The 26,774-nt window shown below is 41.1% G+C and overlaps 2 protein-coding genes across 9 annotated transcripts in view; one reads left to right on the top strand and one right to left on the bottom strand.

Moving 5' to 3' along the window:
• Positions 1–22,774, top strand: part of ABCB4 (ATP binding cassette subfamily B member 4) — a 71,267-nt gene extending 48,493 nt beyond the window's left edge. For 2 of the 6 annotated variants that reach the window (XM_030307883.1, XM_030307889.1), the window contains 12 exons: positions 299–445; positions 2,329–2,433; positions 4,272–4,349; positions 5,666–5,749; positions 6,856–7,059; positions 11,084–11,184; positions 12,765–12,905; positions 16,205–16,361; positions 17,840–18,037; positions 19,009–19,215; positions 21,924–22,070; positions 22,521–22,774. In XM_030307883.1, the coding sequence (XP_030163743.1) occupies positions 299–445; positions 2,329–2,433; positions 4,272–4,349; positions 5,666–5,749; positions 6,856–7,059; positions 11,084–11,184; positions 12,765–12,905; positions 16,205–16,361; positions 17,840–18,037; positions 19,009–19,215; positions 21,924–22,070; positions 22,521–22,727 (1,776 nt within the window). In that variant the 3' untranslated portion in view covers positions 22,728–22,774. The remainder of the gene's footprint in view (positions 1–298; positions 446–2,328; positions 2,434–4,271; positions 4,350–5,665; positions 5,750–6,855; positions 7,060–11,083; positions 11,185–12,764; positions 12,906–16,204; positions 16,362–17,839; positions 18,038–19,008; positions 19,216–21,923; positions 22,071–22,520) is intronic. The other 4 variants (XM_030307885.1, XM_030307884.1, XM_030307886.1 and 1 more) reach the window with 4 other exon arrangements.
• A 1,889-nt stretch (positions 22,775–24,663) lies between these two features.
• Positions 24,664–26,774, bottom strand: part of CROT (carnitine O-octanoyltransferase) — a 55,242-nt gene continuing 53,131 nt past the window's right edge. For all 3 annotated transcript variants that reach the window (XM_030307876.1, XM_030307875.1, XM_030307877.1), the window contains one exon: positions 24,664–25,478. In XM_030307876.1, coding sequence (XP_030163736.1) covers positions 25,358–25,478 — 121 coding nt within the window. In that variant the 3' untranslated portion in view covers positions 24,664–25,357. The remainder of the gene's footprint in view (positions 25,479–26,774) is intronic.

Genomic DNA, 26,774 nt, shown 5'->3' with positions numbered 1-26,774 from the left:
AGGTCCTGCCTCTCTTCCCTCTGCTGGGCTAGTCACATCATGAAGACTGCTTCTTGAGTGAACAGCTCTTACCTTATGTAATCAGTGGACACTGTTAACATTTTATAACAGACCATCTTACTCTCTAGGAGACTGGTGTGGACTGGTTATTCTCAGCACCTAGTTTGGAAGTTCTTTGAGGACAATGCTGTGTCTTTGTCTACAAACTCTGGTGGTAACTGTTGTGTTATGACCAGTTTGTCCTGATACATAGATGTGTGTGTGTGTGTGTGTGTGTGTGTGTATGTGTGTGTTATAGGATGAAAATGTGCCACCAGTGTCTTTTCTGAAGATCTTGAAGCTGAATAAAACAGAATGGCCCTACTTTGTGGTGGGAATAGCATGTGCCATTGCCAATGGGGCCCTTCAGCCGGCATTTGCAATCATGTTCTCAGAAATGCTAGCGGTAAGTTTGAAACCATCATGTAGTAGTTTGCATTAAATGCGTTCTCGGGGCACCTGGGTGCCTCAGTTAAGCGTCCAACTCTGTATTTTGGCTGAAGTCATGATCTCACAGTCTGTGAGTTCGAGCCCCACACGTTGATGGTGCAGAGCCTATTTGGAATTCTCTCTCTCTACCCTTTCCCCGCTTGCATGCTTTCTCTCTCTCAAAATAAGTAAGCTTGAAAAAAAATAAAAATTAATAAAAATTAAAAATCCGTTTTTGTGCCGACCTCCCCACTGGGTCCATTTTGGAGTAAAGCCGCCTCCATTTTGGAGTAAGCTGAAATTTTTAATTCCCCTTTGAGGAAAGACGCAAGACAAAAGAAAAGATAGCCTTTCAAACGATTCCAAGTTATGATACTAATGAAATTGTAAGTTATAAAATCACTAACAGAGGCTTTTAATTAGCTCTTCATTGAGGTGAAGACGGTGCTCCCTTTCCCAATTGAGGAGAGCAGGTGCAGGCTCCAGGAAGGCTGGGAGGAGGTGAAGGACAGGCTCAAGTCCCAGCCCCCAGGGACCAAGAGCTGGGCACAGACCGGCCTCGCCATTTCCCGGCTGTGCATACGTGGGCTGGGTGCTACTCTTGTCAGTCCCCAGTTCCTTCATGTATAAAGTAATCCTGCCTCACAGGCTGGCTGAGGATGGAAAGAGATGCTACAGATAACTATAAGGGGAGTGTTTAAGAGTGTCTGCCTCAGAGTGAGTATTCAAAAACTAATAGCAAGTACATCATTGTTTTAGCAATCCTTCCCTGGCCTGAAGAGTCTAAGAAAACTCATAGTATCTAATCCAACTTCCTTGGGGAACATTTAGAGAAAGTTATCAGAAACATCTAAGGCTCCATTACACCCTCCATTTATATTATATAATCTTAGTCAACCCCTAACATTATTGCAGAGACTTTCTTGTTAAGATAAATTCTTCTTCATCATGTTATAAGTTTATTGTACTTGTGACATGGGACTTTGGTCTCCAATTAAGAGCACAAGCCAAAACAGTAGTAAATTAGAAAGGACCCTTCAAATGTTTTAAAATTAGAAAATAAAGCAATCCCTAGCTCTCTTGCAATTCAAGAGCTGTGCAGACTGTATTTCTATTTTGGGGCCTCTCCTACATGCCAAATGGTGTCCTGGGCACCAGAGATAAAGCAGAAAATAAACCAAGCCCTGCCCTCAAACAATTTACTTTCTGTTGGGACAAACACAGAACACACAAACAAAACACAAACACGTAGCGTGTCAGGGGACAGCAAGTCTTTTAAAGGCAGGGCCTGGCAGCAGGGGACTGGAGGTGGAGGTGCTGTTTGATGTTAATTGGTCAGGAGCAGGCAGAGCTCCTGTGGGGCAGGGGTGCAGGGCTGGGGCCAGGCAGGCACCAGTTGGGGCAGAGGGAACAGCAGTGCAGAGGAAGAGGAACAAACACCAAAATGTGCAACCACACACAATCCAGATGCAGTGTTTCTTCTCATGTTAATTACCACGTGACCCTCAAGTTCTGGGAGATGGGAAGTAGCATCGTGGTCCCCAAGGGCCTGGGGAGCGGGTACAGTGAGGTTCCTGTTTCACGGGTGCAGAGTTGCAATCTGAGATGATGAAAAAGTTCTGGAGATGGGTAGTGGTGAAAGTTGCACGATACGACACAGTGAATGTATCTTATGCCTCTGAATCGTACACTTAAAAATGGTTACGATGGCAAAGTTTTTGTTGTATGTATTTTACAATTTAAAATAAAACCCCACATGTTCAAAGCCCAGTTTTTAAACTGTAATGCTGAAGCCATTATTATGGGAAGAGTGAAGAGAATCATGTAATCCAAGTGGGCATTTTAAATGTTCTTTTGTAGGTTTTTGGACCAGGGGATGATGAAGTAAAGCAGTGGAAATGCAACATGTTCTCGTTGCTTTTTTTAGGTCTGGGAATTATTTCTTTTTTTACTTTCTTCCTTCAGGTAGGTACCTATGATTTCATCTTCTCGTAAGTCTACCTTCTATTAGAGAATATAAACTATCTATTAGGTTTTATTATCTATTAATATACATTAATTATCAATTAAAACCTAATGGAACTTTTGAATCTTAAATTGAAATGAATTGCAAACATAGTCTATGCAGCTCTTTCAGAGGGCAGTGTCCTGAGCAGAAGGAATAGAGACTTTGCTATGTTCTAAATTATATTATGTCCCAGGTTTGTCCACAGCAGACATTCATTACAAAGGAAAAAAGAGACTTGAATTCATAAGAGAACATAAGTACCAGTTAAACTCATTATAAACTAGAAAAAAAATCAGTACACCAGTATATTCTCTTTTTTGCTATTACTTTTGGTACCGTTTCAAGCAACTTCTCTGATCTTTTCCTCCTTAACAGATGAACTCTGTGTAAGAACATCTATAATACTGCATTTATATATTGTAAACCTGGGCAAAATGAACTAAAAAGCCTGTTCTGTTTGTACTTTTCTACCTAGATTTACTAAATTTCTTTTGTCTCTGTAACTCAGCACCACGCAGGCCTTTCCAATACAATCCAGTAAGTCAGCAAAGTGAGGTTTCCTAGTCTTGTCCACTATGCTTGTCTTCTGTCATTGTTGAGCCAATGGTAAAAGTAAGCCAAGCTTTTTATTTGGAAATCATTGCCATACTGGTAGCAACGCAGTGATGCAATCCAGCCCCAGGCCCTGGTGTGTTAGGGAGTGGGGATAGTTTTAGAAATGTATTTTATATACTGTGGGAACAGTGGGATGACGAATAGAACTGCAGTGCCCACATTGGCCTTGAGTGCTGTGCCGGCTGAGGAAGGAGGAGACCGCAGTAGCCCGGGCTTGGACTCCTGGGGCAGACTCATCCCCAGGTACTGATCACCTACTCTCCTGGCTTAATAAAGACTCCTGATGTGTCCTCCCAGAGCATTCTCTGCACACCTACACCAAAGCTCTGTGTGCCTGGAGGTCTCACCCAGCCCAGCGGTGGATATCTGTGCTGCTCTTCCATTTGAATGTGGCATAATTGAGAGAGGAATTTTCTGGCAAGGCCGCTCGAGGAGGAAGAATAGCCTAATTGTTCCCCCAATCTGAGAACAGGTGGAGCTGTGACAGAGAACCAGCAAACTTGTGTGGAACTTGATAGTACAGACCTCCTTCTTCCCCTCTACACTACACAAGACAGAATGTGTTCCTGCATGGAGTTTTGTTACTTGTGCTTCCGGTGGTTTAAAGTATCAGGAACATGCCAAAAGTTGTAATTCTATACGATACTGTGCTTACGGAGATGCCCTTGAAGGTTGGGGAAAGGAAATACGTTTAGAATGTTTCAGAAGCCAGGGGTGTCTGCGTGGCTCAGTCAGTTAAGCATCTGACTATTGATTCCAACTCAGGCCACGATCTCACAGTTTATGGGTTCTAGTCCCGTGTCGGACTCCATACTGACAGTGCAGAACCTGCTTGGGATTCTCTATCTCTCCCTCTCTGCCACTCCCCTGCTCACGTGCTTGCGTGCTTTCTCTCTTTCAAAAATAAATTATTAAAAAAATTTTTTTAAAGAATGTTTCAGAAGCCATAACTGGACATTTGTAAGGTTTTTGGTGTCAGGATTCTTTTGTATGCTAATGATTGGGCAAGTACATGAATTTGAAATTCGGACTTGGAATTAGTGTTTGGTCGTAGACTTTTGTTACCTGAATAGTGGACTAATGTATGTGTAACGTAAAAACTAATATGAGTATACCCACTTGGGTCAAATACTATCGATCATCAAAAGGGACAACAGCTTTTTTTTTTTTTTTTAACCAGGGCTTCACTTTGGGGAAAGCTGGTGAGATCCTCACCACAAGGCTTCGGTTAATGGCTTTTAAAGCAATGCTAAGACAGGTAGGTGTGTGCACTGGAGAATGCCTTCTGCTCAGATTTCTTAAATTCACAGCCTCTTTCTGTCGTTTGGGTGTGTGTAGTTCATGACCATGCCCACCTACCCCATCCATGCTTTCTTGCAGGGACTGGGCAGGGCCCTACCAGTTGTCCTGGTCTTTCAATATCCAAAGACTTTTCAGGAATTTCATGGGAGTATGCTTAATTTAGGTAGCTTTTTGAGCTTATTTTGTAACTGTCTCTATCCATATGGATACTGTCATTTTTAAGGACCTGTATCTCTTCTCTGGATTCTATGCAGGCCCAAGCTAGCCATCTGAGACCCCAAGATATCTTGAAACAAAGGAGAAGGTGGTTAGTAGGATTCATGTGCCACAACTGACTGTGCTAACTATACATTTTTCCAAATGTTGGTAACTGAGTTTCGGTTTTGTCTTGAGCTCTGTTTTCATAATAATTCACGTGTTGATTCACTCAGTCATTACCAACTATGAGCCCCTGTGCTATTAGCCGGGACTATAAAATGCATTATGTGCCCTCTTGAGAAGTCCACAGTCTTAGTGCAGGACATATGGGGAAATGTGCTTATATGAATTCTATGTTTTTATGGAGGAGGCTTAAGAGAGAGGGCCAGAATATTATCCATGCACTTGACAGGAAGTGATTATATCCGTGCTAACAAAAAAGCCCATAGCAGGTATCCTATTTAGAGCAGGTCTGAGTTGAGAAACGTTTTTTGCAGTATCTTTTCAGTGTTGCTATGTGGGGAAGATGATTTGCTGTGAAACTCACATGCTATGGATGAGTGTAGGCTGCGGTTAAAATCTTATCTAACATCTAAACCAAACAAAACACGATGAGGAAGCAGGGCTGATTTTCTCCTGCTTAGGAGTTACAGGAGCTGTGTTGAGCACCACTCCATCCCGTCTATGCAGTACATCACCTCAGCAGGGAGGAGGTGTCTGCAGTGCATGGGGTAAGGATGGGGTGGTGAAATGTGCCCACCTGTGCCCACCCCCTCAGGTGCAGCTGACGGGGAACACAGCTGCAGCTAGAGAAGCCCTACCCCACTCCCGGCCCCCAGATCAGCTGTGCTCTCCCGGCCACAGCAGGGCAGCCTGGAGCAGGGGTCCTAACGGACCCCAAGGGTGCGTGTTCCTGTCAGGGACCGCAGCTCCGCACTGCATGTCCACTCTCCCCTGACTCCGGGGCCACATTAGGTATGGGTATTTCCAGCATTGAAGGTTTTGGAGGTCTCATCTACTTTTCTTGGCTCATTTTAATTTGGAACTAATTTAAAGGTGTGCTTTGTGCCACAGGACATGAGCTGGTTTGATGATCATAAAAACAGTACCGGTGCCCTTTCTACAAGACTTGCAACTGATGCCTCCCAGGTCCAAGGAGTATGTAGACTGCATTCTACTCTTTTTCTTTAATGTGGTTTTGAATACAAATATGGCATAGCTGCATCAGTGATGCTGCTTTCAGCTGGAAATAACAGAAAACTCAAACCTAAACAATAAAGAGGAAAGTTGGACTTCAGGGTTGATTGATCCATTGACTCAAAGCCGTCATGAAGGACACGTGTGCCCTCTGTGTGTATGTGTGTGTAGTTCTGTGTGTGCGTGTGCCTTCTGTGTGTTGTATGTTCTGTGTGTGTGCCCTCTGTATGTGTGTGGTTTTGTGTGTGGCTCTGTGTGTGTGACTCTGAGTGGCTTTCAGTCCTCCAAGATGGCTTTATCCTAACGCTCCTTTCCTCGTGGTGGTAAGATGGTTGCCAGGGACAAACAGGAGGGTCCAGTGAGAGAGTGCCCACCTGTACCTCAGCCACCAAACAACCACCTTCCCTTAAATATAATTAAGGCTAATTTGGGTTATCTGCCCAACCCTTAGCAATAACTGTCTCTGGGGACGGCCTCATCTCCTTGGCGTAGGTCCCTACCCTTGGAGCTGAGGGCTTTTTCTTTGAAGCTTCCTGCTCCTACACAATGCAGAAGCAGTGGGAGAGCCACCTGCCACGTCCCGAACACCAGCCCTCCTTTTCTGAGCCTACACACAGTAATTCATCCGATGTATGCTTTCTGGCGGGTAGTCTGTTAGGACACGTACACTTCGTAACAGATGGTTTCTTGAGGTATATAAATTCCCCTCTTACACATTTGCAGCAAAGGGTTCTCCAAATGACCAGAGTACGCTGGGGTTTTCTCTCTAAATGTTGCTTTTGTGCAAGAGTGCCTATGCCCCACATCCTATCCCCAGGGTTGGAGCAGCTGATGGCCTGGTTCTTGTAAGGCTGAATCCAGGTGGGAAGGACAGGAATGAGAATTGAGGGGCATGAGCAAAAAAAAGAACTGCAGAGCCTCATGAGTTAGGCACAGGTGTTGTGGGTTTATTGCAATGAAAGGGGGCAAATGTAAGCCAGACCCACAACCCTCTCCTCATTCTGAATTGGAAGCCTGTGGGATTTGCAGCTTAAAACACAGCTCCCTCTTTTCTTTTGCTCTTCCAGGCCACGGGGACCAGGCTGGCTTTAATCGCACAGAATGCAGCTAACCTTGGAACTGGTATCGTCATATCGTTTATCTACGGTTGGCAATTGACCCTTTTGCTATTATCAGTTGTTCCAATTATTGCTTTATCAGGAATCGTTGAAATGAAAATGTTGGCCGGAAATGCCAAAAGAGATAAAAAAGAACTGGAAACTGCTGGAAAGGTGGGTCAAATAAGGCTTCAGTTAGTGTAAGTATTGTTTTTAGACATGTATTTTATTTGAGTTATTCCAACATGCATGTTTTGATAATTAAATGTGCTTGATACAAGTGAATAACTGTCAACACTGCATGAAATAGTTTATAATAATGCCTGTAATCTGACAACGGGATCATTAATATAAGGGTCTTAGCCTGTAGAAAAGCACTTTATGTGTGGTTCTTATAAAGAATTTCTGAATATCTGAAGTCTGTTTTGCCTTTTACTTCATAACCTGATGCCATTGTTGAAATAAATATCACCCCTATTTTACACAGGAGGAGTCCTTAGGGCAGAGAGCATAAACGAATTGTTTAAGTTAGTAATTTGCTGGTGCATAGGGGAGCAGTCTTTTCTTCTTGGCTGTGATTTCTATAATTAAGGTGGGTAGCCACCAGATGGCAGTAATGCTTTGATTTGTGCTTCCAACTATCCTGGCAATTGGGCAAATATTTACTTCGGCCCTTGCTATGTACCAATTACTGTGTTTATGCACCAACTCATCACATTCTTAGAGTAATTCTGTGAAGCAGGCACTAACGTTATCCCGATTTTATAAATGAGGAACTTGAGAAACTAGATAAAGGCGTTGGCTGGGATTCAAGTTCTGGTCTAATTTCAAAGCCCTTTAGTATGTGGTCCCTATGTATTGAAATGTATCTAAATCTACATCTAAACATTTTACTCACATGTATATGCTTTTAAATATTTAAATATAGATTATAGCCAGTAATATTTTTATTTATGTCAGTATTATCCTCTATTGAAAGATGAGGAGGGGAAACAGATAATAAGTAGAAATTGTGATCTAGTTTCTACAGCACCACACTTTACACAGCCCTTTCAACCATGTTACTGCGACTGGCTTTCACTCTGGTTATGCGAGGGGGGTAAATAGTATGGCCATGTTACAGGGAAGAAAGTATTCAGAGGGTCAGTGACTTGTTCCAGATGTATGTCACCTAAGGTATGAGATTAAAATTCCATGCAAGCATGTTTGCACTAACCCACTAATGTCCAAGGAAACCATTTCTGTTTGTCTCTTAACCCACATCAGCTGTAGCTCAGTGTCATGTTGACATCACCCCTGGGTCTCCTTCAGAATGCTTCATTCTTGTCTTCAGCCCACATCCTCTCCTGGAGCCACTAGGACATTTTATAGTTCTGAGACTTGAGAACACTTTGGGTGTTCAAAGTGCTTGAAGATTCTCTTGGCTGCTGGCTGTGTATATTTTAAGGCATCACCTCCTGGACTTGTGTTTGGCACAACTAACTGCTGAAAAAAACTCTGTAGTTTTTATTTCCCTTTTCCCCGAACCCTGTTTCTTCCACGTTTCAGAAGGGAAAATTGTCAGTAGATAGAATGAAGGTCAAGTTTTCTTAGACTAGTTACATGAAAGAAAACATCTCGAATCTAGTTAAGATAATAGTTTTCACTCTATTGAAAATGACTAGGAACACTGAAAGGTATCAGGAGGAGGGCAGTTAGAAATGACCTTATGGCAAATGAAAGATAACCTCTTGGATTATTAGTCTCCGTCTTGGTAGTCACTGTGTACGATACAGGAGAAGATCCCCAACTTCTCTGGTCCTCACTTTATACTTTAATGAACTGAGAAATTTGATCCAATAATGTCCCTTCTTTCTTCCAGCTAATACTCTCATTCTAGGAACCAGAGAATAACCTGGAGTGGCCAGTCTGAAATTATTTTTAATAACCACTTAAACCTAATAAGGTTTTTTTTTAATATAGCGTGAGTGGGGCACCTGGGGGGGCTCTGTCAGTTGAGCATCAGACTCTTGATTTCTATGCAGGTAATGATCTCGTGGTTGTGGGATTGAGCCCTGTGTCAGGCTCCGCACTAAACATAGAGCCTGCTTAAGATTCTCTCTCCCTCTCCCTCTCCATCTGCCCCTAGCTCTCTCTCTCAAAAACAAAACAGCTGTGTGTGTGTGTGTGTATATCTGTAATGTCAGAAACTAGAAATTTTAGATGTTGTTAGCAATGAGTCATAATTCAATTTTGTTTACTTAGTTAACTCTTAACACAGAATGAGGGTTAGAAAAAAGGTCCTGGAACACCCCCGCCCCCCACCCCCATCACAGTTTTTTGGTTGTGGGTTGTTTTTGGTTTTTTTTCCCCCACAAAAATAAAAGCTCTTACTAACCTGGGTATAGATTAATCATGGTTAAGTACATCAGGATTTGGGATCCATTTCCATTTTCATTTTTCAAAAAGGGCTTGGTAATGAGGATGTTGACTCTTTGGCTGGTAAAGAGGTGGGGAGAGGCTGCATTTAATCCTCCTGACAAGGGCCCTGCCTAATGACTGAAATTATAACCCCGCTGAACCAAGCCTAGCCCATGACCAGAAAATCAAGAGGTGAGTGTGAAGTCATTAACAACTAGCTTCTCCTTGTGTAAATTACAAAGCAGGGCAAGCAGTAAGCATGATGGGTTACGAATGCAGACGCGGAATTCTTGCCTACTTTTCAACTCTGGAGCCTCAGCAAATTAGTGACTTCTCTGTGCCCCAGTTCCCACATCTACAAAAACAGGAAAATACTGATCTCACAGGGTTGATGTGAGGCTAAGTGGGAGCCTGTCAGTTAAGTGAAGGAATACCTGGCACATAGCAAAAGCTCACAAAGCAAGTATTCTCTAGTCTGGCTCTCATTACCATTAGATTTTTCATTTCTAATTAAAGATAAAAGGTCATTCAGCCTAAAATATCGAATATCTTGCCTTCATCTGGTTGCAGAGAACTGATGTAAAAATCTTAAATCTGATCAAACAAAAACATAAACTCTTATGCTCTTTGTATTAATAGTTTAGATGAGCCGCCTGTGGAACTATGCTTTATTTATTTGTTTTTAAATGTTTCTTTGTTTTTGAGAGAGAGAGAGCAGGAGGAGGAGGGGCAGACAGAGAGGGAGACAGAGGATCTGAAGCAGGCTCTGCACTGACAGCAGAGAGCCCAATAGAGGACTCAGACTCAGGAACTGTGAGATTGTAACCTGAGTCCAGGTCAGACCCTTAGACCCTTAATGGGCTAAGCCACCCAGGTGTCCCTGGAACTATGCTTTAAACTAAGTCACAGACCATTAACATTAGTCAAGCGTGGTTTGGCTATAAAAGTCAAAAAACTGCTTTGACTGGCTTGGGTAGAAAGCGTTTTGAGATAAAGAGACAGGGAAGTTCGGGGGATACAGATGGATTATATTATTGTAAAATCACCACCAGGTCCTCTGTTAGAGCCACAAGCTCCATGGTGTCTGAGTCTCTTTACACCTTTGTTCCCTTCCTCCCCTGCTGAATATTCAGACCAGCTTCCTCCACATACCCAGTGTGGCCCCCCCACATGGAGACCTTCATCTCTGAATCCACAGGACATCCTGGGTCAAGCAGTGGCCTCCAAGTCTAGTAAACCTATCCATCTGGTGTCTGTCCCTAGTTTAAGCAGGGACTTAAGGCAGAGTTATGTTGTTTACAATCGGGATCTTCGTTCCAGTTGTGAGTGACCAGTTTCTCTAGGGATATGTGCATGGAGGAAATGACTGGCCCCTTCAGTGGGCCCTTATAAATTCCATAGCGTAATGCTAGGACCCTCTCTTTTAGGGCCCTACCCTGTAAAGAAAGCAAAGCCACAAAAGGCTGTGACTAAAACCAGTCAAGTAACTGACTGCTGGCAGGGCTGCAAATAAAAACCGGTTTCTGATGTCGAGACCAGTATGTTTGCTCTAAGCTTGTCAGTCTCCCTGGACATCTGAAGACTTGCCCACCAAGTCTTACAAGATTTGCTTTTAAGATGTCCAGTTTTGTCACAGAGTTCATCTTGAAGAACACCTTATGCCATTGCTGTCAAAACTGAAGAAATTAAAAACCTGTCAACAAAATGTTGAGGATTCTTTTGACAGAGCCCTAAAGTGTATATTTTTCATTATCCAAAAATGAAAGCCCCACTTCTCAAGATCTGTTCTACATTACAGATTGCAACAGAAGCAATAGAAAATATTAGGACAGTTGTGTCCTTAACCCAGGAAAGAAAATTTGAGTCGATGTACGTTGAAAAATTGTATGGCGCTTACAGGTAATGAGCATATGTGATTGTTGCTAAGAAACTACTGCTTTCCTGAGGTTTAATTATTGTTCCCAAAAGATAATAAAAATTGTGCTCAAACAACAATAGAACTGGAAGGATGATATTTTCTCAGTATCTCACTGAAAGTAAGTAGCTTTTTGCGCTATAGGATTGGATTTTTACATCTCTTGTAGAAAAAAATAGGTGTGTTCTCCAAGACCTAAAAGACACAGAGGTCTGTGCAAACAAATGTTCCTTAGTGTAGGCAACTCAGACACCCAGTGTGGGCGTTTAAGGATAAATATTATTTCAGGGAATTCCTCAAACTTTTACTTTCTTGGAACTGTGTAGACTGAACTAAAGATGAGACTTACTTGGTTAGACTATTCCATTTGTTCTCTGGATGAGGACCAGACCCAACCTACTCTGAAAACACACGACTCCTGTCTCACTAGTTCTTACTCGAGCAGTTTAAGAAACTCAGTGGCACTATTTGCCACTGTTTTCCAACCAGGCAAGGCCTAGTTTTATAAATGAATATATTTTAAAGCTAACAAAAATGAAAACAACTTACAGTAAAACTTTGTAGACGAGAACAATAGTTCGAACGCTTATAAATTTGAAATGGGAGAATTGAAATTCTCATTCTATCTCCTTAGTTATGTACACTTCATGAAGTAATTTTTCTCTCCATTTGATGTTTGACATATACGTGTATGTGCCATTACCTAAGACTTCTGGTTAATTTGAATTGCAAGGGAATTAAGGAAGAATTCATTTTCAATTTGATTATAATTTAAAGATTGAATAGCATTGTAAATTGTTGAGTAATTTTACATATTGACCGTGCTCACAGGATATGTTAAAATATCCAAATCAGTAATATTTTGAATTTTCCCGTCTTTCCAAATGCCTTCCTATTTTAATCTAGAAGAAAATAAATTACTGTTCTTTTGGAGGATTTAGAATACTGAAGTATATATAAGAAAGTAGCTATACTGATAAAGGATAGCATGTGGTCTAATTAGAAATGGTGTGAAACACATTGTATTGGGGCTGGTGGGATCTAGCTCAGGGAGGAGCTTCTGATGGGTGTCTGCATAAACCTCAGTGACCCTACTTGTCTGAATCTGAAATGTGAATTTTGACGTATGAGGCTATACCTTGTCATTATTGGAAGGCAAGATAGTAATGAAGAAATTGCATTGAGACCATTCCAACTTTAGTCCTAACTTGGACATCCTCCACATTTTTGATAAAACAGTCATATTTATATCATAGGGGTTGAATATCTGATTGACTAGATACTAACATTTAATAATATCAGCACCTCTCATTTGAACAACCAATAATGAGGTGCTTTGCTAGACATTTGTGTTTGTTTAATCCTCAAAAGAATTCTGCATCATGCTGTTTATTCCCATTATACAAATTGGAAAACGTGATGATACACAGAGATTGTCACTCACTCAAACTAATAAAACTGGAGTCAGAATATAAACCCAGCCTTAGAAGCTGTTGCTCTTTCTATGACAAAGTGCTAAGAGAGGCCAAAGAGAGGGTTATGAATATACCAACTTGCCTTTCAGGAATTCTGTGCAGAAGGCACACGTCTATGGAATTACTTTTAGTATTTCACAAGCATTTATGTATTTTTCCTACGCCGGTTGTTTTCGATTTGGTGCGTATCTCATCGTGAACGGACACATGCGCTTCAGAGATGTTATTCTGTAAGTAAACTTAAAAACAGATTATTCTAGGGGTGCCTGGGTGGCTCAGTAGGTTGGGCGCCCGACACTCCCTGAGTTCAAGCCCCGCGTCAGGCTCTGTGCTGACAGCTTAGAGCCTGGAGCCTGTTTCAGATTCCACGTCTCCCTCTCTCTCTGACCCTCATGCTCTCTCTCTGTCTCAAAAATAAATAAATGTAAGGAAAAAAAGTAAAAAAAAAATTAAAAAAAAAAGATTATTCTATAAAAAGGTTTTAGAAAAAGGTTTTAGTAGGTCTATGTAAAGTTTGGGAATAGAAAAAAAAACACGTGCTCTAAAATGAGGTCAGAGAGTTGAATCTGCCACAGAAATCTGATCTTGATAATACTCCAAGTACAATTTAAACATCCGAGTTGAACTAAAATGAACCAAACTCCTAAAAATGATCATATACCAGAATTGTAGTAATACACAGAACTCCAGTCAAGAGGAGAGCGAGTGTAGGCAGAAATAAATTGTAATGAGAAAATCGCTGGTTACCATGGACTCAAAACAGAGGGTTAAATAGCTTGCTGTTGATCTGCAACCAAAGATGGCATTGATAATGGGATGGGAATGCTTACTGAAATCTGGCAGAGCCTTGTTCCCCTGACTAGGTCTGGGATGACCTTGCCAGCATTGCCTCGTAGCCTCTCCTTTTTTCTCCGTTTCCAAGGCTAACCAGTGGTCTTCCTAACGGATGCATTCCTCTTTTCAAAATATGCTAAATACATTCAATTAGGTTGCATTCTTGTTTTGCCAAAGGGAAGCCATTCTTTTTAAGATCACTGGGCGTATTTCTGCTCTAATGGGTTGATTTTAAAGTAGTAGTAGTGAGCAGCCTTTTTTCTGAACAGGGTCAAGACAAGGAAAGCGTTTTCATCCAAAATTAAAATAACTATGAAAAAAGGTATATATAATGTTCATAGCTTTCAGGATCCCAGCAGGAAACAGATGCTCCTTCAAAGCGGTAACTAAGAGTTTGCTAAAGGGTCTGTTTATAAAGGTGTGAGAAGAGTTAAGGTAAGCACTACCCAGGAAAGCTGTGAACACCCCAGCAGTTCGCAGCTAGGAACCAACCACTGAGAGCCTCAGCCTAAAGGGCCAGCTCTGGAGGGGGAAGAATCTCAGAACACCGCATAGGGGGGCGTCTGTGGTCCCTGATGGAGGGACACCAACAACACCAGAATCTAACCAGACAGAGCCAATACCCTGGCCTCACACTCGTCCAGCCCTCCCTTCCCCTGCTGTTGCCTTTCATGGCCAAACCCCATCAAAAGCCAGAGGACAAGAAAAACCTTTTGATGCCATCCATGAAGGTCAGCTTCTCAGGCAGGAAGTGAGATGGTACAAGATGGGGGGTAGGGGTGAGGTGGAGAGCAGAAAGTGGTTGGAGAGGCACAAATGGCAATATCCAGCTCTGGGAATTACAACTTAGAGTACTTTTATTTTCTAGAAGAGCATCTCTGAGAAAATTGGCCCTGCTTTTTTGTTTCTACTGATGAGGGAATATGAGTCAGGCTAGCCCAAGCTAGCAACCCCCCCCCCCCCCCCCCCCCCAGTCCCCAGGTGGGATCTGTGTGATACTCCTTTGGACACTCCTGGCTACCCAAGAACAAAGGAAAAGGGTTTAAGTGCTTGCCATGGTAGTGTGGGAAACTAAAGCAAATGAAAAATTAAATTCCCTTATGGCCCTCAGCCCATTGACCAGTCCTTGAAACTGGCAGAGTGACCTCCCTCCAGGAGCTGAGCTGCTTAGATTATGACACTTTGTTAGGGGCAAAAGAGAACCTTAGCTTATTATCCCAACCTCAAGGATCCCGTAATTCTACTTCCTTTATCTCAGTTGCCCCAGGATATATGCTGGCAATCATACTCCAAGCTTATGCCCCCCCTCCCCAGTATACATTTGAAGGGTCTCATGGCTGGGGTTTTATTAAATGGTAAAAAATGGCGTTTTCCTAGCAACAGCTAGCCCTTCAAGGTCCTGGAAACCTTGCTTCCAAAATTCCTTAGAGACTTACTCTCTCCTTGACCCCTTCCCAACCTGAGGGTATATAATTATTTACCTGTCAAGACCCCATACCATACAGCTCTTCCCCCTGCATGGGTTGTGTCCCCATGCTTTATTAAAATCACCTTTTTGTACCAAAGACATCTTCAAGAATTGTTTCTTGGTCGTTGGCTCTGGACCAGCCCACCATCTCCCCAAAACTTCATCACTACCATTAATAAATTAAATTCTGGATAATTGGAAGACAACTTTTTAATCTTCAATGCTAAAGCTAATTTATAGGCTATATCAGAAAGCTAGGCAGCAACATGCTGGTTCATTACTATTTTAAAATTTAGTTTTTGGTAACCAAACTTACCCAGTATTTAAGGGAAAGCCTTATTACACCCACCATTCCTGCCCCCCGGTGTACTTAAAACATATTTTGATACCTTAGATTTAGAAGTTTGGGACGTGAAAGTTTTTAAAAAAATTTTTAAGTATTGCTAGATAAAAATTTTCCTCCCCTCCCCTTTTTCTAGGGAAGCTCTGATGTCAGAAGTAAATAGTTTTGTGGAGATACAGATCTCAGAATCTTTAGCCCTTCCTAAAAGATACTATAATGTATTATCATTCTTCAAAGAGAAGATCATTGGAAAATAGAACTTTAGGGCAGTTGTTTTTCTGAGGGTAGTGCCAATAGTTAGCTGAACTGTAAGAGAAAACCTAGTTCTAGTAAAAGAACTTATTTTCCCTAACAAAATTTCTTTAACTACAGTGATTAATACTGTTTGGGAGCCTAGAAGAAACTATCAACTGGAAGTCAGGGCCAGCAATTCAATAGGAAACATCCTTTCTTGTTGGAGGCTGATCACACCTGCCCCCAAACCCCCCCCCCCAGCCACCCTCCCACCCCCCCCAGCCACCCTCCCCCCCCCCAGCACTCTGTATGTACTTCATTCCGTTCCCTCAGGTCTAAAAAGGGTATAACTAGTCACTAAAAGTACTTGAGGTCACAGTCAGATTCAGTTATAAGCCACTTCCTGAAAAAGAAAAACCATGGCAAGTTACATCAATTTTTGCTTCTCCTCTAGATGTCCTTTGTTAGTGGAATTTCATGGAAATGTGTGCAGTGGTCTTGTGGTGGGGTCGGGGGGAGGCAGGGATCAGTGAAGGGGTACCCAAGGGAGTAAAGAAAATCAATACTAGTAAGCAGTATGTCTTTGGACTTCGAAATATCACAGAGCTAATTATAGAAACTAAGGTTTTCATTCCTCTCCTTCCTTCTAGGGTTTTTACAGCGATTGTGTTTGGTGCAGTAGCCCTAGGACACGCTAGCTCCTTTGCTCCGGACTATGCAAAATCCAAGCTGTCTGCAGCCCACTTATTCATGCTGCTTGAAAGGCAACCTCTGATTGACAGCTACAGTAAAGAGGGCCTGAGGCCTGTGAGTTCTCCGTTGCCTGATGAATGCTTGCTTAATTTTTCCGAAAGGCTTGATGTCTGCTAGATTATAACCGCAGGATACGTTTGTAATGATTCTATCAGCCTGTTTTAGCTTACTCTGGGATATTTACAGGGCTAATATTTGGCCTGCATCCTTAACAGTTTAACATTTCGTAAGAGGTTTCAAGGATTCTGAAACAGAGTACACTGAAAGTAAAGAAAGAAGAGCCTGGGCTCAGTGAGTGGAGCATGCGGCTCTTGATCTTGAGGTGGTGAGTTCAAGCCCCATGTTGGGCATAGAGCTTACTTAAAAAAATTTTTTTTTAATCTTGAAAAGCTAAAACCTCCTGTATCGAATGAAAAGTCATAATAATGACATTTTTAAAAAAATTAAAATACTCCAGATATACAAGAACTAAGTAGTTCCCATGAAAACTGTTAGTTATTTCTGCATGAAGGTCTATGCATGTAATTCTATGGGTAAATGCAAATAGCAATTGTGCTGGGGTGCCTGGCTGGCTAAGTGCATACAGCATACAACTCTTTATCTCAGGATTGTGAGTTCAGGCCCCATGTTGGGTAGAGAGATAACTTAAAAAATACAATCTTTAAAAAAAATTAAAAATAGCAATTGGGCTTTAATCACATTTTGTAATGACAGTGTTAAATTGGTAAGAAGGCTCCTTCATTCACCTTAAGAGTAATAATGCTATACTGTCTCCAAAGTTAATTCAAATTTAGATCTGAATGTTTGTTGTAGGACATGAGCTGCTGTACATTATAATGCACAAGCAGCAGTGTGGGGAAAGAAACGAGGAGTTAGTTTTTCTGGGACTTTATCATGGATGTCACCTGCTGAGAAAATGGCCGTGTCCCACGAATGAGATAAAGAGGTGGCCAGGGGGTACCCTGGGTGGCTCAGTTAAGTGTCTTGATTCTTGATTTCAGCTCAGGTCATGATCTCAGTGTTCATGAGTTTCAGCCCCACTTTGGGCTCTCTTGCTGTCAGTGTAAAACCCTCTTGGGAGTCTCTGTCCCCACCCCTCTCTCTGCCCCTCCTTCTCTCTCTCTCTCACAAAAAGTAAAAAAAAAAAAAAGGTGCCAGGGTTGGAGGCCAGGGCTGTCCACACCTCACTCAGACACTGCACTGAACGCCCAAGCCTTTGAGCCTTTGGCCACTGGCTTGGCTCTAGCCTCAGAATCCTCATCTGGGAAAGCTAAATAGTTATCTAAATGAACCAAAAATTGAGTTTAGAGAACAAGTCTTTCTAATGTGACTCTAACTTTTACCCCATTCTCCTATCTTCATTTTATGTAACAACAACTTGCTTTCAGTAATAACCAGTGCCAACACTTAAACTGAATATGAATTTTATGTCTTTCTACTTTATCTTTGCTAAAGTTGCTGTGAAAGACTTGTAATAATTATCAGACCAATTATAATAGCAACATTAAACTTTGGTGTTGTTTTGTTTTTAGGATAAGTTGGAAGGAAATGTGACATTTAATAAAGTCCTGTTCAACTATCCCACTCGACCAGATACCCCAGTGCTTCGGGGGCTGAGCCTGGAGGTGAAAAAGGGCCAGACGCTGGCCCTCGTGGGCAGCAGTGGCTGCGGGAAGAGCACGGTGGTCCAGCTCCTTGAGCGGTTCTATGACCCAATGGCCGGAACAGTGGTGAGCACACTTTCTTAAGTTTGTAACCTGATTTAAGGCTTTACTTCAAGTGGCTGATAAACCAGTATTCTTGTAATGGAAAAAAATGGGGCAAATAAAGGCCTGTAATCCTATTTGGTGTGATTACCACATTCTATAAACCTCAAACTGGCACCCCTAGATGAGGAGATGGGAACAATAGGGTAACAATAGCTTGACTACACTGTGTAGGTATGCTGTACTAATACTCTGGTGGGAATATCTTTATTTATGGAGAGGTCAAGACTAAATGTACTTGTTTCTATTCCCTCATCCAGAAGGTTACTGCATTCTCAGCTAATATATCACAAGACTTCTCTAGAAGCACTGCGCCTCCTGCTTAAAAAAAATCACCACCACCAAAACCATATTCCCAAAGACAATGTCCTTTGAACTTGTTTTACATAGTATTGAACTCTTGTCCTTAGTGCCATCAGAAAGAGAAATGGGAGAAATTTAAGGCTGGTAGTTCTCAGGGAAAGAGTGGTAGAGGTAGGACAGGAGATACCCAACTTTTGGAATCTGGGGCCACATACTTACCAGCTTTTTTAACTGGTCCACCCAGAAGAGGGGAGTAAAGTCAAGTTGAAAGGTTGGAGTCATTCCAGGAACAGCAGGTATGAGTAGGACACCTAATTGCAGACTTCTAGAGGCAGAAGGAACACTGGCCTGGAGGAGGGCAGATAAGGACAAAGAGGAATTTGGAAAGACAAGGCCAAATAAGCTACCATTTTGCTGGTGAGATACAAGAAAGGATGGCCTAGTCACCATAAAAATCATTTTGTTGGCCTCCAACAATGTGAGCACTTAGAGGCTGGGAGTCTTGTTACTTCACAAACTGATGATGCCCACATGCAACAATGCTCCAAATGGTAAATCTGTTAGTTTATGATTTGGGGTTTTTTTTTTTTCTTTTTAAGCCCGTCTTATAGTTTGTGGACTTTGGTTTTCAGCTCCTAGATGGTCAAGAGGCAAAGAAACTTAACATCCAGTGGCTCAGAGCCCACCTTGGAATTGTGTCCCAGGAGCCGGTCCTGTTTGACTGCAGCATTGCTGAGAATATTGCCTACGGAGACAACAGCCGGGTGGTGTCACAGGATGAAATTGTGAACGCAGCCAAAGCAGCCAACATCCATCCTTTCATCGAGACCTTACCGCGTGTAAGTTAATGCGTCACTTCTTAGGATGAAATCAGTCAACTGCAAACGGTTTTCATCCTCCAAGCAGTACACAAAGTTACACACCAACAAAATCTTAGAGGAGAATTTATCTCTTTAGTAGCACTGGGACCTTGGACAACACACTGAACTGCATACCGTGTTTCCTTCCTGGCAAATGAGAATATTAGTCGTCATGTCTAGATCTTATAAATGCAGTGAGAGGCAAATGAGGTGACATTAGCTGCAAACACCGTCTCTCAGGTTGCAAACTGGTGGCTGTGGGCTGCATTCAGATTGCAGTCCTGTTTGATTTATCCCTTATGGTACTTAAATTTTTAATGATTTTTGAGGTAAACATGGACATGTGGTTGTAAGGAACAGAGATTTTACGTACCCTTTACCTAGCTGCCTCCAGTGCCATCTTGCCAAACTGTAATACAGTATCACAACCAGGATATTCACTGATAGAACGTGCTCATCTTAGATCCTCTAGTTTTAGTCGTCATTTGCTTCTGAGTTTAATTCTCTGCACTGTTACTGCACGTGCAGACGCCTCCCCAGCATCCCTCATGTTGCCCCGTTACAGTCAGGCACTTCTCCCTTTTATCCTTACTCCACCCAACCTTTGGCCAACCACTAAGTTTTCCATTTCTCTAATTTTCTACTCTAAGAATGCTATATAAGCATGCATAAACTATTAAGATGAGCTTTTTCCACGCAGCATAATCCCCTCAAGTTCTTGTTCTCTATAGTTCATGCCTTTTTCTCTCTTTAGTGCCATGCCATCCTGATTAGTAGGATGAGTAAGATTGCATGGTATGGATATACCAGCTCGTTGAGCCATTCACCTGTTGAAGCCTAAGTATTACTGTACAGGTTTTAGCGTGAACTGGAGTTTTTATATCTCAGATACATGCCCACAAGTGCAGTTGCTGGACCATATGGTGATTGTGTGTTCAGTTTTCTAACAAACTGCTGAACTGTTTTCCAGAGTGTACCATCTTGTGTTCCTACCGGCAGGTGTGAATTACAGCTTCTCTGCATCTTTGCCAGCATTTGCTGTTGTAATTCTGATAGATGTGTAGTAATAACTCATTGTGGTGGGTTTCCTAATGAGAAATGTTGAACATCTTTTTACACACTTACATACTTACTTGGAAATACAGACTGTATTTCCTTTTTGGTGAAATAACTTGTTTTTTTACTTATTTTCTAATTTGAAAAAAATGTTGAGTTCTGACAGATGCTTACATATTTTAGTTATTAGTCCTTTGTCAAATACATAGTTTGCAAATATTTTGAGCCAATCGATAGCTTATTTTTTCATCCTTTAACAGGGTGGGTCCTATGCAGAGCCAAGTGTTTAATTTTGATAAGGTCCAGTTAACACGTTTTCTTTATACACATTGTGCACTTGGTATCAAACAGGGCTATTTCCCTAGCCCCAGGTCTTGAAGAATTTCTCCATTTTTTTTAAGTTTTATATTTTCGGATAAAGTTTTTAATGTTTCAATTTATTCATTTGGAGAGGGCATTATTCTCTTATTTGCATGGTCCCCAACTCTCCCTTGTTAGCTTATTGTAGCTACTGCGTCTGTAGCCAAAGGGCATTTAAGTCACTATGGATTTAAAAATGAGAAAAAGTTCAGTGGAACAATTTTCTCCAGTAATTGGTAAAGGTGAGTTGTCCTGCAAAGATTATTTGAAACTCGAAAGTGATGGCAGGGATCATTAATCTTGTGTCTCAGCTAGCATCTCAGGTTCCACTGAATTAAGCTGAAATAAATAACTATTTTTACCTTTTCTCTTCTGCTGTAACTAACAATCACAGTCATACACTGTCAAACCCTCCATGTTGGTTAACCTTACTCACCCTTAACACCTAGTCATGGACCCTCATATAGAATTTGATTAGCAGAAAAGCTAAAGCTTCAGCTCTTTACTGACATTGGACTTGAGGAAATTCACATTACTGCCTAAGCCCTACAGTACTTTTTTGGCCCTTTATTCCTTCTGCTTTTTTTCCCCCCAGCCTAGAATGTTCTTTCTCAAGATGCAACTTTCCAACTTCCTTCATGCACCTCTTGTTTGTTCTCCTGCTTTCTCTCCATAGTTGCTATTTGCTGCTTCTGATCTTTCATACCATGTTGAATATATTACTCATTTGGCACCTATTTGACCTTAAATAGAGTGCTGTATAGGTGGCTGATCTCTTCACATTATAAATTCCTTCAGGGTAACAACAAAAAAAGCTGCCTCCATTTTTATAGTTCTCACAGTTGTTGGTATAACAGGTATTCCATAAATATTTAAGTGAATGAATGAGTTGAAAAGAGAATACACTAGGTTCCATATGAATATTTAACCTTAAAGTTAAAACTCAAATATTTATATTTAACCTTTAAAGACTGCAAAGACATCAGATCAATTGGCATTATGAGAATGGTAGGAACTCAAGAATTTATTGCTCAAATTTCTGTTGCAGAACACTAGTGAGAACTAAAGAACTTTCTTCTAGTTTGATGGTGATTAAGTGGGGGGAAAAATTAAATGGATCACCAAGTAGCTGTTATGTAAACTTGTTTCCAAATATTTTTTTCCTGTTAAGCAGAACTGTCAAATGTTGCAAAGTACAAGTTTATTCAGTATACCATGAATCATTTTGGGGGGTTAGGACTTGATTAACTTTACTAATGGTTAACTTGCAGAAATATGAAACAAGAGTGGGAGATAAGGGAACTCAGCTCTCAGGAGGTCAAAAACAGAGGATTGCTATTGCCCGAGCCCTTATCAGACAACCTCAAATCCTACTGTTGGACGAAGCTACATCAGCTCTGGATACTGAAAGTGAAAAGGTGTGGCCTCTGCCCTGATGTTCCATTTAATTTGCATAATAGTTTTTGTGTGCTATCAACTACGAGAAAAAGTAAACAAATTTTTCCCAAATTTTGTAAAATTATCTTATTTCCTAAACCAAAAATATTCAAAAGAAAAAAGCAGCATACATCACATTTTTAGCACAATAATAAAATAGAAATAAAGGGGGACTAATAAGATAATGAAAAACTAGAAATAACAAAAGGGAACTAGTAAGTAAGAGAACTGGACAGAAAACTTAGATACCTGTGATTTAGTGAGAATCGGTTTTTATTATAATTAAAAAGAAAATACTTTTTAAATGCCATTTATGTAAATTTACATGCATTAAAACCAAAGACTCAAAGATTCAGCGATGAGAATATAAAAAGTAAAATATTCTTCTGTGATGGTGAAAGTTTAAGGTTTCTGTTCTGATTGATCATTAGTTTGTGCAAGAAGCCCTGGACAAAGCCAGAGAAGGCCGCACCTGCATCGTGATCGCTCACCGCCTGTCCACCATCCAGAACGCAGACCTAATAGTGGTGTTTCAGAATGGCAAGGTCAAGGAGCATGGCACACATCAACAGCTGCTGGCTCAGAAAGGCATCTACTTTTCCATGGTCAGTGTCCAGGCTGGGACACAGAACTTATGAACTCTTGTTACATCTTAAAAATAAATTCAAATTATAGCTTTCTCTGATTTAAACTAGAAATCGTTTTTTTACAAATAATCATATAATTCAGATGTATCTCATTCCATAAGTTTTAGAACATCTGATTTGCTGCTGATACTATAGCATTGTAAATTCAGGAGTTACAAGTGACACCTGTCTTGAGGTATAAAAATGGCAGCCTAGCTGTTATCAGAAACATACAGAGAAAAGACAAGTTCAAATAAAATAAAGCTATAGAGCTAACAGCACAGACACAGGGAAACGTCTTACTGTCCTGAATAGCTGGGTAGATGACAGGATAGACTGGAAAATTTTCCAAAGAAAAAGGAAAAAGACATTCATTGTTCCACTGCCAACTGTCTACCTTGGTGAGTTTCTAAACTATCCTTTTGGGGACCTGAGGTTTGTTTTTTCCAAAAGAATGGATTCCCAACTTTATCATCAAAGTCCAAGAGAAAATGAGATTCTTACACAAGCTAACTTCACAGGCACACATCTGTTCCTGTAAAATAAAAAATTGAACATTAATTAAAATTTTAACTCCATAAAAATTGCAGTTATCTCAAGGGTAATTTGAAACATTGGAAACAACAATAAAATGCTAGGTTCTCTATTACTTTTTATCACTAATCCTAATTTGCCCAGAATATGTTGAGATAGGGAAAAGAAATCTAGGCAACCTTTGTAACCATACTAAAAGGTTTTTCCTTAATTTCCCATTTGTTTATAATTTACTGAGGCACTATCCATTCTCACCTCTGTCACAGGCTCTTTAGGTAAATAAACTGCCCCAGCTCCTTTCCTCTATCTGTAACAAACCAGATCTTACCAAAGATTTTTTTCACGTGGAACCATGTGGGTAGTGGACTAAATTTCAGATTAACCAAGAGAAGAATAGGGCAAGGGGTTCATTACCCAAGTGGTGACTCAAAAGCCTCTGAAAATTTTACTACTACCAGTCCGGTTGAGACCCAGAAAGCTCTTTGTAAAAAGCATTACAGATGATTTTTACATCAGGCAGGTTAGGGAAACGTGTTAAAGTAGGACAGAAGAGGTTTCTCTGCAGGAGGTGAATAGTTTCTAAAATACCCAAGTCTTTAGACATTATTTAACAACAGCGAACCAAATGATTCTAAATCCCATGGCAATGTAGTCCAAAGTACAGAATAGGAGGAAATATGAACTGTTAAGGATGTATCCATTGCTAAAGAAGCCCACTCAACTTTTCACAAAGAAACAGGGGCCACCTGGGTGGCTCGGATGAGCTTCTGACTTCAGGGCAGGTCATGATCTCACGGTCTGTGGGTTCAAGCCCCGCATCGGGCTCTGTGCTGACAGCTCAGAGCCTGGAGCCTGCTTTGTTCCTCCCCCACTCATGCTCTCTCTCTCTCCTTCAAAAATAAAAACATTTAAAAAACTAAAAAAAAAAAAATGCTGTTTCTTCTATCAAGAAATGACACTCCCCCCCCCCCCTTGAATCTACACTGCTATTGCAACTTATTTGGCATTTTATTGGTTAAAACAAGTGACATCACGTGACTTCAGAGCCTAGGCCTCAAGAGGTCTTGCAAATTCTACCTTTCTCTCTGGGAACACTCCCAATGCCAAGTACAGAAGTCAAGGCTAGAATACTGAATGATCAGAGACCATGTGGAGAGTGTCCCAGGTACCAAGTCCCCAGGGAGTGGGGGCTTTACAGCCTCAGTCCAGCACCCTAGTGAATGCAGCCACATTAAACTACAGCAAGATCAGAAGAACTACCCAACTGGGCACAGTCAACTGACACCATCGTGTGAAATAATTGATTTAAGACCGTTAGTTTTCGGTGGTGTTGTACGCAGCAGCACCTAAGTTACATCAGAAAGTAGAAGGTCAAACAGGAATCGATTACTTATCCAAACACCATACAAGAAGCTGTAGGATTGACAGCTTTATTTTCTATTTTGAACAGCAGGGAAAAAAAACCTGTAAAATCCTGAGAATCTGATTCAACATTCAATCTTTTTAAAGTCACCAACTCTAAATATGTGCTTTCATTTTATATTCACAAACTAGTTATAATGAAATTTGATAGGTTTTTTGTCTATATGCATCACAGGGTATAAACCTCCCTCTAATTCTTATATCCAACAGAAATTCTACTTTTAAATGACCAGTAAATTGTAGTGGCCTTTCCCATCAAACAAAGCAGGCTTGTATCCCTGTGCTGAATGTGGAAGGCAATGATTTCATGGGGAGTTAGCATTTAATCATGTACTTTATATCCTTTGGCAACTAGAAAATGTTAAAGTGCCTGGAAGACAGACTCTACAATGATGGTCAGAGGATTTATAACCTATACAGGTACCAACAAAAATATTTGTAAGTTAAGAGTAAGACTTGCATTATTAAAAATTGTAGACTTGCATTGTTGAGGCTCATCTTCAACTTTCGCATGATGCTATATTTCATTGTATCAATTTGCATTGCTACTGCATCACAGGAAGCTTAAAAATCCTATTTTTATCTTCTAGGTGAGAAAAATCAATATTCCTTTCTATCTCACATCAACAACCCACTCTCCACACCCAGTTTAATATTTTTGTAAATGCTTAATAAATGACTAGTCTCTAAAGACGAGCAGTGTTCATCAGCTGCATCATATCTTGGAAAGAATGAAAAACCAGCTGAACCAGCTTTTCTGCATCAGTTTCTGGGCAGGATTTCCAGGCTGTACTGGCCACATTAAACCTGTGAAGCACAAATAAAAAATGATTAAGTACTATACAAAAATCACAACACAAAGAGGCTCCAAATGGTGATGATGAACACAGCCATGACCTTTACACCATCTGGTAAAATGCCTACTATTATACTTAGGAGAAAATTCTGACTTCTTGTATTACAAGGCCCTGTATCAACTGACCACCCAAACCAGGACTCTGTCTCCAGAAGCAATGTTTTTAAAGCTCTCTAGGTGATCCTCATGTGTACCCAGACTTGAGAACACTGTCCTCCAAATGGAGGACCTCTTCAACTTCTACCCCCACCCAAAGCAACTTCATTGCTAATTAATAGTCATGCTGTTTCTTTCTGTTCCTTATAAATATCAGGCTCTTTCCTACCCCACGACCATATAATTTTGTTCACCAGCAAAGTCACTGTGAAAACGTTAAGTGTATTCTACTTATTTAGAAGGCATTGTTACAGGGCTGGGGATACAACAACAGACAAATCAAAACCCCTGTTCTTCTGGGCTTATATCCTAGGAAGGGAAGAAAGAGAACATACAAATAAACATGGATACCCACTGGATGGTTATGAGTGTTCTAAACAAAAAAAAAAAAAAAAAAAAAAAAATGCAGCAGGTGTGTGTGAAGGAGGCACAAGGGCTATTTTAGACCATCAGAGAAGGCCTCCCCGACCAGAACAAATTTTAAGCAAATACCTGTACAGACTAATGGAGTGATCCCTGCATGTTATTTCAAGGAAGAGTAGGAGGCAGAGGAAATCACAACCACAAATGCCAGGAGGAGGGAGCTTGCTTGCTGTACTACAGGTACAAGAAGGCAAGGGTGGCTGCAGTAGAGTGAAAGAGGAGGAAAGCTAGAGAGGAAAGGTCAGATCTGTGACTGAGAACTTGATCAGACAGGATCTCACAGGAGGACTCTGAATTTTACTGTGAGTGAGATGAGCTCTTGGAGAATTTTGAGAAGAATGATAGGACTTGAGTCACATTTTTAAAAGGGCATCAGGGCTGTTGTGTAGACAGTGGTCTGTAAGAATGAAAGGGTGGACCCAGAAGACCACGTGAGAACCTGTTGCAATAACCTCAGTGGGAGAAGATGGTGGCTCAGCCCGGATGGTGGCACTGGAGGTAGGAGGCGGTGATCGGAGTCTGGAGAGCTGCTTTCTTGGCATAGTATTAATTCCTTCTCATCCCTAACATCTCAACTTCCCTGTTGCTCTCTGACCACACTAAGTAAAGCGGTGCTCGATCTCGCCCTCCCCACCAGTGTGTCTGTATTACCACATCAGCTTGCTTTC

Source organism: Lynx canadensis, chromosome A2, assembly GCF_007474595.2.
Source record: "Lynx canadensis isolate LIC74 chromosome A2, mLynCan4.pri.v2, whole genome shotgun sequence".
In the NCBI taxonomy this organism is placed as follows: Eukaryota; Metazoa; Chordata; class Mammalia; order Carnivora; family Felidae; genus Lynx; species Lynx canadensis.
The sequence above is the reverse complement of the archived record's forward strand: the minus strand, read 5'-3'. Positions and strand labels throughout refer to the sequence as shown.